The sequence below is a fragment of the Anopheles funestus genome, chromosome 3RL, assembly GCF_943734845.2.
Source record: "Anopheles funestus chromosome 3RL, idAnoFuneDA-416_04, whole genome shotgun sequence".
In the NCBI taxonomy this organism is placed as follows: domain Eukaryota; kingdom Metazoa; phylum Arthropoda; class Insecta; order Diptera; family Culicidae; genus Anopheles; species Anopheles funestus.
The window spans coordinates 83565086-83581026 of record NC_064599.1 but is presented as its reverse complement, the minus strand read 5'-3'; the positions used below and the strand labels follow the sequence as shown (position 1 = coordinate 83581026).

At 39.3% G+C, this 15941-nt stretch overlaps 3 protein-coding genes across 24 annotated transcripts in view; 1 reads left to right on the top strand and 2 right to left on the bottom strand.

Annotated features, from left to right (window-relative positions):
* The window catches only part of LOC125770600 (probable phospholipid-transporting ATPase IA), a 61222-nt gene that overhangs the window by 2147 nt on the left and 43134 nt on the right, over positions 1 to 15941 (bottom strand). For 18 of the 22 annotated variants that reach the window (XM_049440387.1, XM_049440388.1, XM_049440403.1 and 15 more), the window contains one exon: positions 9669 to 11831. The exons of 1 other annotated variant lie outside the window; for it this stretch is intronic. In XM_049440387.1, the coding sequence (XP_049296344.1) occupies positions 11582 to 11831 (250 nt within the window). In that variant the 3' untranslated portion in view covers positions 9669 to 11581. Of the gene's footprint in view, positions 1 to 9668; positions 11832 to 13819; positions 13912 to 15194; positions 15227 to 15941 lie in introns of those variants that run through there. 3 more of the 22 variants (XM_049440383.1, XM_049440382.1, XM_049440386.1) reach the window with 3 other exon arrangements.
* On the top strand, positions 4916 to 7393 carry LOC125770603 (transcription factor grauzone-like). Its single transcript, XM_049440406.1, has 4 exons — positions 4916 to 5575; positions 5646 to 6397; positions 6470 to 7210; positions 7275 to 7393. Exons 1-4 carry the CDS (start codon positions 5429 to 5431, stop codon positions 7306 to 7308), a joined length of 1674 nt encoding a protein of 557 aa, XP_049296363.1. The 5' UTR covers positions 4916 to 5428; the 3' UTR covers positions 7309 to 7393.
* Positions 7379 to 8040, bottom strand: LOC125770605 (uncharacterized). Its single transcript, XM_049440408.1, has 2 exons — positions 7881 to 8040; positions 7379 to 7719 (listed from the first exon to the last, which is right to left on the bottom strand). The coding sequence occupies exons 1-2, from the start codon at positions 7925 to 7927 to the stop codon at positions 7599 to 7601; spliced, it is 168 nt and encodes a 55-aa protein (XP_049296365.1). The 5' UTR covers positions 7928 to 8040; the 3' UTR covers positions 7379 to 7598.

Sequence of the window (15941 nt, the reverse complement as noted above, 5' to 3'; positions counted from 1 at the left end):
TTGGAACAGAAAATCCGGTTCGAAAATAGTGGCTAGAGGTTGATTTAGAGGCGATATTTTGATACTGTTGCACGGACAATTGCAATTATGGGCGTCAGCACTGTTTTTGGGACTAGAATAGCGGACAGTTGATATTAGCAATATGCCTTATCAAAGCACGATCCACCCGACCGGACCGGGTATCAAATCCCATCCGGACCGTCCCCGCGATTCGGGCATTTTGAGTTGTAACATATGAGAAAAGTGAAGCCGCTACCGGATGAACCAAAAAAGAACCTTCGCATTCACAACTTTTGTAGACAAAAACCATGGAATTGAACCACCAACCACCTGATGGCATTGGGGAAGAAGCATCTAAAGTAACAACATCAACCGAAAACTAATATGTAAAAAAGCGACTCCACATTAAAATCTTTCCCACACCCGGATGATGCACGTGTTTTTGCAAAAGTTAAACCGGTTTGATGACGTTTAGAAGTGCGCGGGGTATTCGCGCTGTTCCAACAATTCCATTTACCAGAGTGTTAGGACGAACAGGTTTAATCTTGTTACCGCGTGGTTTGTAAAGAAAATGAAGCCATAAGGAAGACGAAAAGCGAAACATCGCATACTCTCTTCGCGGCATTACCAAACGATCGAATTTAAATATGACGCTTCCACGAGATGAATAATGAAAAGGCCATATAAAGCAATATAGATACATTAGCTCAAGTTAAGTTAAGGGTATTATATAAGATTTAATATTTTTACTAGAACCGTTGTGTCACGGCTTTCTGTTTAATACACCAAGGGTCAAAGATCTTTAAAACTTTGACCTTTCAACCTAATATATATGCGAATAGGGAAGTAAATGCCTATTTCAGTAAACCGAGTTTGCTCTTAGACCGTAACCTTTCTGAACCATGTTACCAACACACCAAATGCAATACATTTTGCCGGAGGAAAAGCGTCAAAGGTGCGTCAAATTTCTGTTCCAATTACATCCACCAGCAGCAGCAGAAGCAAAAGCAGAACACAGTTCGAATACGCTTGCTGCATTCAGCCATAACTAAATAATGATTGGTCAACAATTAGCATCGAACCAATTTGGGAGTGCAGTCGTTGCAATTATGGACAACAACAATAACCCGACCACGTACACCCATTCATCGAAGGTTGGTCATTTTTCACCTCCGGAATGTGTTTCCCGTCCGCGAGGATCACTTTTCTCGACTAGGAGCGATCGGCTACATCTCTTCTTCTCTCTGCTCACTTCGTTTGGGAACAATTTTCTCAAGTACATGTTAAATGTGTAGCTAAGACGCTTTCCCTCGTCTTTCTTATTCCCCTCCATCACGAAGCTTGACGGTCAACACAGCTTGGCCGTTTGCGCTGAAAAATATACCCCCGATTAGCATTATTCATAGGCAAACAGGGACCGAAACCAACCACAACAGCACACGCACTGATGGTTAGAGCATTTTACAGCATTCCTTAACCCGTCGAAACGCTGTGTCGGGGCATTCGTATATGAGTGTGTTTTGGAACGGTTAAGAGAAGGCAAAATAAACCTCTCCAAAAAAGAAAGAACAAAAAAAAACATCTTTAGCCGAGTTCGTGTACAGGAACTCGCACCGGATAAATTGAACGCGACCGAACGGCAACAGCTCAGAGACGGGATCAGAGACCGGATTTGAATGTGGGGATATGAGATTAAGACCCCGAACAGAGCTTCCTTCGCAAAGAGGAAAGAAGCATCAGCAGGGAAATGGAGGCATGGAGGGGTGTAGAGAGATATGTATTTTTGGCAGACGATTTTTGTGACATGCATAGATAAAACGAACCACGGTGCGAAGGTGCGAAATTCGAACCACCGAAAAGGTTTGATTGAATCATTGGAATGGAATAAAAAGATAGCGCGTCCGCGAGAGGGAGGTGTAAAGTAAATTTAAAATTAATCAATATTTTGTACGGCAGGTGGTCTCTGTTGGGAAGTACCTTTTAACTGTACATTAAGCAGTGGTTGTATACTTTTTGCGTGGAATATTAAAATATATGCTACACTTTAACACCACGCTAAGTATTTACATATAACGAGTAATAAAACAAAAAAACTTCTCTTCTTCTACATTGAGAATTGATATTGAAATTTGACATGGCCATCGGCTGTCGCCAAAGGATACAAAATCAAGTTCCACTTTATGTTGAAAACGGTCAAGTATTTGTTGAAGAACCTCAAGATCTTAATGTTGTAATAGCTGCAAACCGTTCAGAATCTCAGAATCATTCTGTAATGCTGCTTTAATACAGCACAGGATTTGAATTCTAGGAAGGAAATCCTGCTTCACTCATCAAAAGCTCATGTTCATCATACGCAGGATGAAAGTATTTAGCAATCAGCAACAATATGAATAACCAGTGGATATTTTTAGAAACATGGGTCCATCGCTCGAGTGATATTTTTTATTCGATCGCACGGGCAAACGGAAACGAAGCGAAAGAAACTGAAAAGATCAAATCCTTTCGCATTTGATTTCATCGACTTAATAATTGTGCTTGCTTCATCGCGTATTTTTTGTTGTACCTCAACTTTGGTAACCTCAAGCAACACCCTTCAACCTGAAGATGGTAGAAGAAAGAGAATCTTAATCACCTTTTCTTGCTCCTCTAAAATTCACAAGACGAAAACAAATAAAAATAAAAACACACACACACACACACCGTGATCGCCACAATTATCGGTAAAAGCCGATTCGTATCAGATGGGATGGTAACCGATCAAATATTCAACTTCCGGGCAGAATATTTTATAAGTAAAGTAAACTACCATCCTCCCACTTCTCGACACCGTAAGAATTTTCTTTTGTGGAGAAACACATCGAAGAGCGTGTTTGTATAAGTTTGTATTCGTCGGTGCCGGCAAACCTGCCCTTCATCACCTTTATGGATATGTATGGGTATTATTAAAATGAAATGCCCATTCACAAAAGGCAAAGGAAAACAGCATTATCACGATCGACGTACCATCTTCAAGATCTCTTCTCCTCAAGTCACAGGCACCGATCGCGAAAGGGGTGTGAGAAGTAACGTTCAAATATAGCGAGCTGGCAATGTAGGTAATGTTGGGGTTGCGTTGGTAATGTGCGCCTTTCCGCGACAAGCGAACCTTTTGTATGTGTTTGTGTGCAGAGATTCTTTCTCAGATCTTTTGGTTCTGTGGTCGATCCCAAGATTTCTCAGGCTCCGCTTGCTGGCGGGGTCGTCAAGACGACCTTACCGAAACGGGATGGGAGGGTCCGGGTGGGTGTGTGATTGTATCAAAACCGGAGATATACATCAAAATTCCAGCATCGCAAATGAGCTCTGCCCCCCCCCCCCCCCCCCCCCCCATCTCAGGTTGCTCTGCAAATTCTTCGCACTCTTCGTTCGTGTAGCAACAATAACCACTGTGCTATTGGACGTTCTCTCTTCCGCTCTTGGTATGACTATGACATGCCAAATATTACGAACTACGGTGGACCGTTTCTGAAACAATTTTCGTACGCAAATCACGCCGCGGTTACACTGAAATCTCACGGTTGATCCTTGCGGGAATCATCATTTTAATCCCCCTTTTTATCATTTATTATTTCACAAACGTAGTGCGATTTAAACTGATCCATCTACCTAAAACTGAAATTGATACAGGGTTTTTTTCCGGCAGCCTTTGACCGGCATTTTATGTGAAAGCAATAGTAGAGGAAAGTGCTGCATTAACGTACGTACCTCGAGACATTTCCGGCAGAAGGTATGCTGACAGGGAAGCACTTTCGAGGAAGAATCCAACCGTTCCAGGCAAACGGAACATTCCAGCAGATCGTTCAGCAACCGTTCGTCCATGTTGGGACGTCTTTCTGTTTCCTTTCCTTCGTCGTCCCGTACACAGACGCACGCACACTATCTCACGCACGCACTTGCTGCCACTGCTTCACACGGGCGCCCTTTCTTTTCTGGGCCCTTTTAACAGCCTCACCACAGACGCATAAACACACACACACACAAGCAACCACGCACTTTAAACGGGATCTAGCGGGCACTCGAAATTCTTGGAAGTACTCTTCTTTGTGGATGCAGAATAGACTTCTTGTTGTACTGCCCTTTACTCTTTGTAACTTACAGGATTGCTTTCCCCTTACATTGCGCACATAGCTTCCTTTTTTTTCGCGAAAAAAGGCCCGTCACTTAGAACAACAATCACCAGCATTAGTCGGCGGACGGGACAATGCTTTCACTTAAGCTTATCTACTATCACTGATTGCACATAATATTTTCATCTCACTTATGCCACTCTTACATATCGATTGATTGCATTGCGTGGTCGGTCATCGCAGCAAAGTAAAATAGAATCACTCTTTTTCCCACCTTGTTGCTCTTCAGAATTTTACGACAAGGCCAGGCAGGCGTATCCAGACGCAGCACCACTTCGAAGGCTTTATTTCGGCAATCTTTGAGTAACGATTGTAACCGCGGAAATAGTAAATATTTACCTACCGAGCTTGTACTTCCTCGACCGATACATCATCATGATGCCAGTACACGGGCGAGCGTGCGAGCGGGGGTGACTTTTTGCTTAGCATAATTAGCCTGGAATGTGCATTATGCTGATGGAACGACCCATTTTCTTGTTCGCGATTGGGGCTGCTGTGGTAGATTGCAACAGCTACTGAACGTACAAACGGGTGCGATCTTTTTATGCTTACTTTAACTAACTGTGTTAAGCTCGACAATTAAACGCATTCCAAAATGCTCATGGCAAATTCACTGCATCACAGTTCACAAAACGCCTACAAAAAAACCGCGAGAAAGGAACGGTGCACTTCTTGCTGCTCTCGGAACGCTAACAGCATATATCCTTTTGTGAGTTGAGTGTTGTTATCCATTAAACTTTTAACCACCCTTATGCAGAACTTCGTGTTTCTGTAGCTTCGAACTGGAAATATTTGGAATAATTCTTGATTGCACTGACCGAGCGACGTGTGTGCTTCGGTGTGCGTATTTTTTACTTTAACAAATTTTTGAGCTGGCTTTTTAATCTGACAGCTATCTATTAGCTGCCAGGTTCGATCATGTTGTAATTCATCTGCCATATTGAATTGTCTATGAGTCTTTTTTCAGATTGGAATTGAAACAGGTTTTGAAAATACTATTACGCATAAAATGTATTTTAAAACATTTCAGATTTTTTCAACCATCAGTGTGATTCCGTTGCGTTTTGTGCCTAATTTTGGAAAATATAAATCTGATCATGATTTCAAACGGTCTGCTCTTATTCAAGTGTCATCTCGTGAAAAGTAAACAAACAAAATTGCATCAAACGTTTGCAAACACAATCACGCAAAGATGGAACGAGAAATCCTGGAATAATTCTTGTGCTTGTAGTTTGTGATATTTTTCGGTTTATGTAACAAACATGGAAGAAACTGTAGTAGAATCCACCGAGAACTGTTTAAAATGTCGTCTTTGTTTACATAATGCTGACTTTATGGTTTCAATATTTGGCTCGCGAGGGCAAAAAGCACACATGAGTAACATGTTGCTCGAGCATTTAAATCTCTCGGTAACGTCTTAATAATTCTGGAGTATCGCTTCCGTATAATTGACTGCGTAGGATTTATTCAATTTTGCAGGTCAAAGAAGATGAACAACTTCCGAAACATATCTGCCTGAAGTGCTGGCACACGGTAGAGTACATTCATTCGTTCGTACAACTGGTGGAACAAAACCAAGCCATCTTGGCAAATGTGCGTGATAATTCGAACTTTATCGTCTATCAATCAGAATCGGTACTCGAAAATAGGAAAAGCTTTGAATTTATAAACGATGTAATTGAATCCCGATCGAGCCCTCCTTCGTACGATGAGGCACAGAAAACGAAACTTGTAACGCAAATGGCAAACGAAGAATATGAGGAAGAAGTAATAGAAATTGAAGATGAACCAATGTATGATGTTGTCTCAGTAAGAAGCAATGATGGCCACGCAACAGAACATATCATCCGTGATGTGTTACCTCCGGATGATGATTCTAACGCCGCGATACAAGAAGAGCCAGCACAATGCAAGGATTTCACTAGTATAACTACCCAGGACGGAGAATCTGGTATTGTCATTCGGGTGAATGATTATCAATTTCCACAGATGATTCGGAACGGAACAATGATTGTCCATGGGGAGGAGTTGGACAAATGTTTAGCCGCTTATTACGGATTAGATTGCGAACTGTGCCAGCAGCAAAACTGGATCACAATTGAAGAACTATTCAAACATCACCGGCAGGTACACGGAGAGCAGGGTTTTATTAACTGCTGTGGCAAGAAGATGGAAAAGAAATCGCTCATGGCGATGCACTTGGCAAGGCATGTACAACCGGAAGCATTCGAGTAAGTGTAAAGCGATCATTCACGTGAGATTTTGCTCTCATTGAAATCACCGCGATTCTAATCATTTTTTAGGTGTCCGATATGCAAGAAGATGATGACAACACCACGTATACTTAAGTCTCACATGCAGAATCATCTCCCGGAGGAAGAAAAACCGTACAAATGTAAACTATGCCCACGCCGCTTTGGCTATGTTAGTGCGCTTTTAATCCACGCATCCACACACCGGGAGGAAAATGAAGAAAAGTGTGTCTACCATCTGTGTTATAGCTGCGGACGTGCATTCCGTTCCGGCGGAAAGCTGGCGGAACACATTGCCGAATCACATAAAACGGATGGTAGCAGCAATTGCACAATTTGCGAAACGTGTGGTAAAACGTTCATATCCAAGAGTAACCTCAACTACCATCTTACTACGCATCAGCCTAAGGTGTTGCATCAGGTTCAATGTGAGCACTGTGGGAAGTGGCTCAAAAACAAACTCTGCCTTCGTAAGCACATGCTGCAACACTCCCAGGTGCGCCATAGATGCGATAAATGCGACTACACTACGGTTAACATGCAGAGCTTACAGAACCATCAGCGCGTCCAACACACGGACCACAAACCATTCGAATGTACAACCTGTGGTAAGTGTTTTAAACTAAGGAGTAATCTCCGGGAACATTTGGCCCAACATCAGAAGAACCAAAAGTACTCGTGCGAATTTTGTTCGCGCCGGTTCACCTCCAAAAGCAATTACTACTGTCACCGGAAGCGGATGCATTTTGCCGAATTGGAACAGCAAAAGCGACAGAAGGAACAGGAAGAAAGGTAAACTGTCTGTTATCTTCATTCGCTGGGTTTCGCTAACATTTCCATTCCTTTTTTTTTGTAGTGCACATCGCATGAAACTAAAACTACAACAGTGAGAAATAGGAAGAAATGGTATACATCCTTATCACGTTCTCAAAAAAGGTGTGAATAAATCGATAGCAATGCTTGCGAGCCTAGAAACCGATTTTGGTATTCGTTCCTTAGTGGACTCTTATTGAACTTCGAATTTGTTGGTGGTGTACACGAAAAGGTGGTTGATCACACTAACAGTCGCACACATTACAGCCTCTCCGGATTCGTCCATGTCCACGGAAGCGGGATGGTAAATTTTGCTATAACCAATTTAAAGCCAATCGATCGGGAACGTCGGGAGCGTCCGACCGACCTAGTCCTTTTTGTCGAACTTTCCTCCGTAGAAGGGGATGTAGGACACGATCACCTTCCAGTCGGTCAAATAGCAACCGACTAGAGCGGCAGCTGCTCCGTACCCGGCTGCAGACGAGGCCCTATAACCAACGAGAACAGTTAGTCAGACGATTTCCACAAGGATGTGCTCTATATTCAAGGTTCAAGGACGACGAACATTCAAAACACAAGCTTACATAATGGGAGCGAGCCATAAGAACAAATATAGTTCGCTTTCGCCCACACAGTAACATTTTCTTACCATTGTGCGGCCTGTTCGGCTTGTTTACGTCCCAGTGGAATTCTCATCTTTAGGAAGGATGTTATACTTTTTAGAGAATTTGCGGGAATATATCCGAAAGGCGCCTACAGTGATCGAGAAGAAATTATACGACAAAAAGCACGACCAATTTGACAGGAAAAAATATGACACGAAAAATGTCAAACTGCAATGTCAAGTACAGCGATCTGTTTATTGTGTCGGGTTGAGAATTTAGAAATTTAAAATCAATTGAAGGTGAATCACCACGAATCAACAATAAATTTGTTCAAGACATTTTGTCTCGCCGCACAATGTTATAAACTCACAGTTGCCAAGTGTCTTTTCAACTGCTTCTAGTAAAAATATTAGTTCCGATATTTCTGATTGAATGTGGTTTACTTACCAGGATAAACGATAGTTTGTACGCAGGACACTTTACATTCATAAACCACAGGAAAGCATTTGCTTCGGAAGATAAACGTGCATCTTCGAGCCCACTTTGCTTTGGTAAACTGGCTTTTTCTTCCACACTTCAAAGCGCTTTGGCACATTTAAAACACCACACTCGCCTACATAGGCCACATTTTTCAATACACGTATGAGCAATAAGCTCATTGAGAAAACGACATCACTTTTTTCATTAAAACGTTTATGCCATGGTTTATGACAAAACTTGTTGATAAAATGTACTGCACAACAAAAATGCAAATAATATACAAGCTTAGTTATAGCACTAATTGTTAATTTCCTTAGAGTCACGATGCGCTGACCACAATGATGAGTTCAACGATGGAGTAAGAACGCAAGAACATACATTTCATACGCAGGTAAGCGCAAGATTTAAAAAAAATCGAGTTATCGCTTAACCACGATCACCACGATACTCCAAAAATTACATTGATGGCTTTGCCATCGCGCTTTGCTTGATCATTTATCAAGCTTTATCGGTTTTGTGCAATCTAGAGCGATAGATTCAATCATAAAGAGATTAAATTTTGAATTCCCGAAAGGATTTGCTTCGGTGGCAATAAGGTTCGTGATTTTCGGGCCCCTTCACTACTACACAGGGGCATTCTTCTTTCATTTACACTTACTAACAAGTATCGCGGCAGCATACGCTGACACAAACCCAAGCCGACGCTTCGGAACAATTGGAACACGTACAAATCAAATTTTCACTGTTTAACGTCACATTAACACAGGAATTAATGTACAAACCATTGTTTTTATGTAATAAGATCCTCAAGGATAACTTTTTGGCACTAAAATACAACTCTTGATAATATTTTCTATGTACTAAGGAAGGACGCCGAATTCCCGAAAGCTTTAATAACTGTAATGTATGACGGTCCGATCGATACTGATCTACTCTTCTGCTTCGTTATCACAACACACCAACACAACCATAATTGGCGAAGCGGCCGTCCGATCGTATCTCTCGCACACTATTCGCTCTCCGGAGAGACGAAATAAAAGATTGATAAGAATAAGACTTACGCGTTCCATCCTGCGTTCTGCTAGTGCACAGGAAATAGTTGTGCATTTGCGTTTGTCCAGATCCGTTAATGGTCAAGGTTCCCGTTTAAAGGATGATTCCCGTTCGGATATAAAGATTCCACTCTCTGCAGCATAGGTCCGAAAATTCTTATTCTAAACTAAACTTACTAAACTAACTAAAGGCTAAACTTACTTTGCACAGAAAACTGGTAGTTTTGCGGCAATTACGATGACTAAAAATTCATTCACAAAGAGCGTAATAAAACAAGTTATGTTTCACAAAAAAATAGATAGAATTTGTGATTGTTTTCCTTTATTTCTGCAAACACTGTTCACTGTCACGGATTAGAGAATAAGTTCACAGTTTTAGTATGGTATTCAGAGCCAACACATGGTCACCTTCTTTGGTCTTTGGTAGATAAGTTTGTATGTAACACTGTTCTTATTTGCCACGTTATCATCTCACGGAAAGCTTGCCTATAATCTGGTGATTTTATGCGGACTATTGTGTCCTGGTTTAGTTCCTAAAAGCTTTCACTGATTACACTGGCCACTTGCTAGTTTTATGATACTATAGTAGATTTTTTTTACTGTCAATTTGTTCTATTGTTAGTTTTATTGTTGAAAGAAACTGTAATCAATTCTATGAATTATTTTCGTAGCAAACTTATTGAAAAAGTGTTTTTTTTTTATTTTGCATGTAGATTTAGTTTGTTACTTAAGTTTACAGCAGCGTACTTTGCCTCTGTTCTACTGATTAAATGTTGTGTTCCATCACAGCTTAGAACTGCAATAGGTTATATTTTATCATATAAACTGAAACACGTTCATACGTACTTTGTTAACTTTTATTGCTGAATAAAGACAATTCGGGGTAGAGTTGTGACTTTGAGGGCTGGAATCATTTCTATATTCTTCGCGTTCTTTTGGTTGCGTTGACTTCCTTGAATTTTTGTTAGCATAATATACCTTCATTTAGTTACCGCTTTTAGATACATCGAGTACGATTTGTCTTTTCGTTAGTTTATGTTAAAGAGAGAAAAATAAATTACCGTAATACTATCGTTTTATTATGTTTGCATCTTACGCACACTAGCTCACAACACGTGAAAAAAGGACACTGAAGTATCATTAAAGTTCCATTCAAATCCATGCAATTTAATTTGCAATTCGTTTAAGCTAGACATCGAACCATACCGCATCGATTATTTTTTTTAATTGAAGGAGACGAACATATCAAATGGAAATACACATATCATTGAATCAGATATCAAATTATGGAGCAAGCTGATATGTCATTATGTTAAAGGTGGGATTGATAATAAATTTCTTGAAAAATAGTCATGATAATAAGACTATTGTAGAGTGTCGTTAAATGCCTGTCATGAAAATAAAATGGACAGATAACATATCGAAAAGAGTCCTTGAGCGTTTAAGCAAACTTTCATATTCTGGAAAGAAAATCTATTTCAACAATAGTACTAAAACAAATAAAAAACGATGCATAAGAAAAATAAAGATAATACTTTATAAGAATCGAGCGAACATTACAACAAACAATATTATAACGGAGGTTGCGAAAAAAGAAACTGAAAATCCAAAAGAGATGGTTAGTTTAATAAACATTGAAAAACTTCAGCATAACTGGCAAACGTAGTTTTTTTAAAAATTTAACCAGCTTAGTCTTTTCATTGCCATGTGTTTGTTTTCCTCACCTAGCGAAACGATACAACGTCTTCTAAAATCTATCCTTTTATATACTAGATGTACCCTGTGTCTTAAAGCTAACGAATAGATTCGTTTGTGTGTTATTTAGTTATCTTTAGTGTTAGTCCAACAGACACTGTGATCGATGAAACTTCGTTACCGATCAACACAGAAACACAAACATGCGCATTTTACATAACTTATCTATAATGCAAATTGTTCGCCGATGTACTGTATCCAACGATTGGAAAAATAGAAGTTTGACTTATGTTCTTTTTAACATGTGTTGCTATTTCCTCCATATTGGCTTCAAGAAGTGAGTGTGTGCGTGTGTAATGTAACATCGTGTTTGTAAATAGTGTTTTATTTTTTCGATTTTTTCTCTTCTTATATTTCATTTAATTTCTTTTTAGTTTCTTACTGAGATGTGATCCTAATTTGGCCAAAAAACGACACCATCCTCCTGATGCTATTGTACATCTACCCCATATACTTCGTTACACCGATACAGCGAACGTGGACGCAACTGACCGGTTTTCCGGTCGTCGGCAGCGGAACCGATGGTACGGTTGCGGAAGTGACCGGAAGAAGCGCTTCCTTAGTAAACGGTATAGTAGCTGTCGTAGCAGTATGCGCACCCGCGACACACTCAATTTCCGTCCGGCTTTGGCAGGTTCGTGTCGTACGCTCGGATGACGTCCGTTTGCGTCACCGAACCACCCTCTTCCTGCGAGAAGGCATATCCGTCTGGGTTGTAGGGAAAGAAACACATCAGTTGGATTTCGACGATAACACGTGGGCAAGCGGGGAGTTTAAGCAAATGTTCGCAAGCGTTATGTACGTGAGTAGTCGTCCAGTGATTGTGTATTGTTTTATGTTATTGTTTCGTTGGTACAGTTTCTATTCGTATCTGTACTGTTGTCGTCTTTGTCATGTGATGGAACTGGCACTTATTTGTGTGAAGGATTATTTGTGCTTATGCAAATAGTATGCAACATTGGTTAGAATTATTTAAAAAAAAAACGATATAAAACAAATAACGAAGAGCAAAATATTCCCAGCACCACTTTTAATGAACACATAAACATGGAAGCAGTTTTAGAAAGCGATCTTAAAGCGGTGAAAGCGAATGCAAACCTTCGCAAAACATTTCTAGAATTATTTCGTTGGTAAACAATCTTTTCGAAACTAAAATTCTCATTTGTTCGAGTGCTTTCCACCCTCATGTCCAGTTCTTCGGTACCTCTTGATAGGTTCCGTTCAATAGTCAATATTTACCTTCCACAGGTGACATTTTGTGTTTTAATTATTAATTAATGCGCTCTAGGGCGATTGTTCGACGTGTGACTGGCGGTAAAATTAATTGAATGACCCCGACCTGACTGTACGACATTTGTTAGAATATTACTGCCGCATTCATTGATCCGTTGAGAGCAGCTAGTGGTGCACACGCTTCTTCACGATTTAGTGTGTGGATTATTAGACGCCAGTGAAAACATTGATTTTCCCAACCCTTACGGAACAGATAAAACAAACTCAAGCTCACGTTGCCTTTTTATTCAAAGGACTCGGTGACTAAGAGAATGGTTGGGGGTACACATTTGTGAATACATGTTGATAATAATAGGCAGTTACATGGTGAGCAAGTCAACATGCAGGTTTGAAAACCCAAGATCCATCACCCATGCACCGTGAGGTCCGTTTTATTGTTCACTGATTCTGATAGCCGCCTTGATCGTGAGTTAAATTATTAAGCTATATTGTCCAACATTCTTTCTCTTTCTCTCTCTTGAATTCAGGTCATTCACAAAAGGGTTACAGAGAGGGTTTGAGTGAATGGAACACACCGTTGGTTTCCGACATTTGAAACCATAATGTTACCCTATGGAAGGTGAAAGAATATAAATCACACATTGTGAGGTGATGAGGTAATTACGAGGGTGCGAGGTAAGCACGACGGATTTCTCCGGAAAACATTTGTCGATGGAAAATATACGCCAGTAGAAAAACAAGTGCTGACTAGAACACAACACAGTAAACTATCAGGAATTTACACCCATAATTCGATCTAAAGTAAAAAGTGTTTCTGCGATGGAGCCGCCTGGTGGTTCACTAGAAGTAACCAACAAATAGGCCTTACTGTTCTCCCGAGCACTCGTGCCTTACATTTAGTCTATTTTTGACTACATATTAGGATAGTAAAGTAATATACAAAATGTTATTACATAAGGTAAGAAGGTTTACCCACTCAAATTAGTTTAAAGTGTATTTGCGTGTTTAGCATCGTTAACAATTGTGTGTTATACAATTGCATGGTAAAGGGACTGGAGTGTGTCAATTACGTCCAGTAATAGGGATCTGATGTGGCTAAATAAACAACAATTTAAACAAAGATTTCAACATATCAAAATAGTGCAAGTAAGTATGCAGGAAAATTAGGGCAAGCTATTACGGTAAACAAAAGTGGTGAGCCTTTTTTCAGTAATAATTTCACATTTAATTTAGTAGCAAATATTAAATCATAATTAGAAGCTTCCATATACTTTGTTGGTCACATTTCAGCCACATTTCAAGCAATTGTTTTGCACTTGTTATTTGTTTCGATAGTTTAAATACGCATTCTTCATCTCACACCCGTGCCATAATGGAAAGGAGGACTGTTGTTCGTTTTGCAGTTTTGTTTTCAAGAATGAAAATAGCTTATGCTTTCTTCCACTTGGTGCTGAAATACTCACGCTTTAATTCAAGTTCTTTATTTTCGGTCGTGTGTGATCTTCCGGTGAAGACCCGTCGTACGTTACGCAGAAGCCGTGCGGTTTCGGTTAATCTGTAATAATTCGGTTTTTCATGGCAAATAAAATAACACCACAGAAGCTTAAGGAATGTGTTGAATGTTTGGTGGGTGAAAGACGAGGTAGCCAGGAAAATGGGTGAAATATAGAGACAAGGGGAAAAAAGGGTGACCATGGTAAGAGGCACAATATATCAAAACGCGGAGGGAGAAAATATCCTTTCTGCATTTCCAACGAAGAGTAGATAAAACAAGAAAATCAGATATTTACGAAACTAAAAATGAGCTAAACAAAATTATTCAACAAACCCTCGCAACTGGCAAATTGTTAACAGTTATTACGAAAAAAATATATTAAAAAAATTAAATGGTATTAGTGCAAAAAGGAGTTCGAAACACTATGAATAAACTAATGAAATCGTAATTTAAATCCAAGCAAAATGAGTAAAGGAGTAACAATATATTAATAGTACAAAATCGCGTGTATCTTCAATAAAAAAAAGACTCTAAACACATTAATTGCTCTGTAACAAACCAAAACTACCTATATGAAATGCTGTTTGTAGCCAAACGAACACACCTGTTAGTTTAAAATACTAAATCAGATGCGTTTGAAATTATTTTGAAAAGCATACATTTGATTTTGTTAAATATTTGAAAGTATTTCTGGCATAGTATATGTACAAATACAAAACTAAACTATAATTATAAATCTATCCGTGTCAGGAATAAGGACTAGATGTTTCACTAGAAAATGTGAAAATTCGACTGATGGCTGAACACAACATCTATTGGAACTTCAAACATCGCAAATAACAGACAAAAGCACAACAATATTACACCAAAATCTAGGTAAATCGTTGAAGTAATCAACAAAAATCAAAAAACCAAAATCAAATCAAAAACAGCTCAAGCCAAAGCAAGACCGTGTAGTGTTGTACGTCTCGGTGTTCGGTTTTGAAGTTCACAAGCAAGTGTTTTGAGTTTACACCTCTTTTACAGTAACCGTTTTACTGCACTGGTGGTTTAGTGTGTAGTTTTGTTTCACATATTTCTTATAATATGCAAACTGGTTGATTTTGATCTAGATTATGTGTACAGTTCATAAAGATTTGCATAATTTATGTAGTATTTTGATTAATCATGTGCTAATGCGTGATGAACACAGGATATGTTTACGAGAAATACTACAAACGTTTTTCAATTTGTCTATTGAGCATGAGCGGTGATAACGTGTATTCGGTACTGGTGCACCATAAATGAACTTTACTGTGTGCGAATGCAGCCAGCATTTGCAAATCTATGGTTGAGCTACTTACACCGTATAATCGATCCCAAGGCATGCATAGTTCTGAAGAAGAAGTTGGATAAATTTAAGACTGGTTTGTTAAGGGCATTGTGCACTTTAAATATTCCTAGAGGACACGGTGAGTCACTCTACCGTGCGGCAGTGATGTAGAAATATTGGAACTTGTGATGGAAGGAGCTGGTTGTGCAAGGTGTTTCCATGTGGCATAGAGGATGTTATAATATGTTCTGTTCTAGAGTTTTGTTGTACTGATAATTGAAGTATACCAATACTAAGTAAAACAAAATACTACAAAATACAAAAACTTAATATTTGTATAGTATCTACTCTACTTGATAAATTATAACAGCCAAATAAATCCAAAGAGCAAAATAAAGACACTTCAAAATAAATAAAAATACTAAGTTGGGTAAACTCAAAACACAATTAGGAAAATAAGACATGAAAAAATGGTACAGTACTGCAATTGTAAAGCCAATATAAGCTTAAATTAAATCTATAATACACATTGCCGGCAAAGAAATCAAAATACACAAACAAAGAAACATTCCACAAAGAACATCACAAGAGGCCTTAAACACGCACACGGTTTTATATGTTTGAAAATGTTGTAAAGTGAATCGATTTCGGATACATGGTAATGCTTGGTACATGGACATAGGAACATTAAAAAAGAGGAAATATTCCTTGCATCGAATTGGTGAGACAATAGCTACATGCTTTTACAATGCCTAAAGACAACACACGGTGCATTAAA

What these genes read in the sequence shown, in the direction of transcription:
- LOC125770603 (XM_049440406.1), top strand. Translation starts at nt 5,429, where the DNA reads ATGGAAGAAACTGTAGTAGAATCCACCGAGAACTGTTTAAAATGTCGT. An exon ending in TCGAGCATTTAAATCTCTCG is followed by an intron (nt 5,576 to 5,645) that starts GTAACGTCTTAA and finishes TCAATTTTGCAG; the next exon opens with GTCAAAGAAGATGAACAACT. An exon ending in GTACAACCGGAAGCATTCGA is followed by an intron (nt 6,398 to 6,469) that starts GTAAGTGTAAAG and finishes ATCATTTTTTAG; the next exon opens with GTGTCCGATATGCAAGAAGA.
- LOC125770605 (XM_049440408.1), bottom strand. Translation starts at nt 7,927, where the DNA reads ATGAGAATTCCACTGGGACGTAAACAAGCCGAACAGGCCGCACAATG. An exon ending in GCCGAACAGGCCGCACAATG is followed by an intron (nt 7,720 to 7,880) that starts GTAAGAAAATGT and finishes CGTTGGTTATAG; the next exon opens with GGCCTCGTCTGCAGCCGGGT.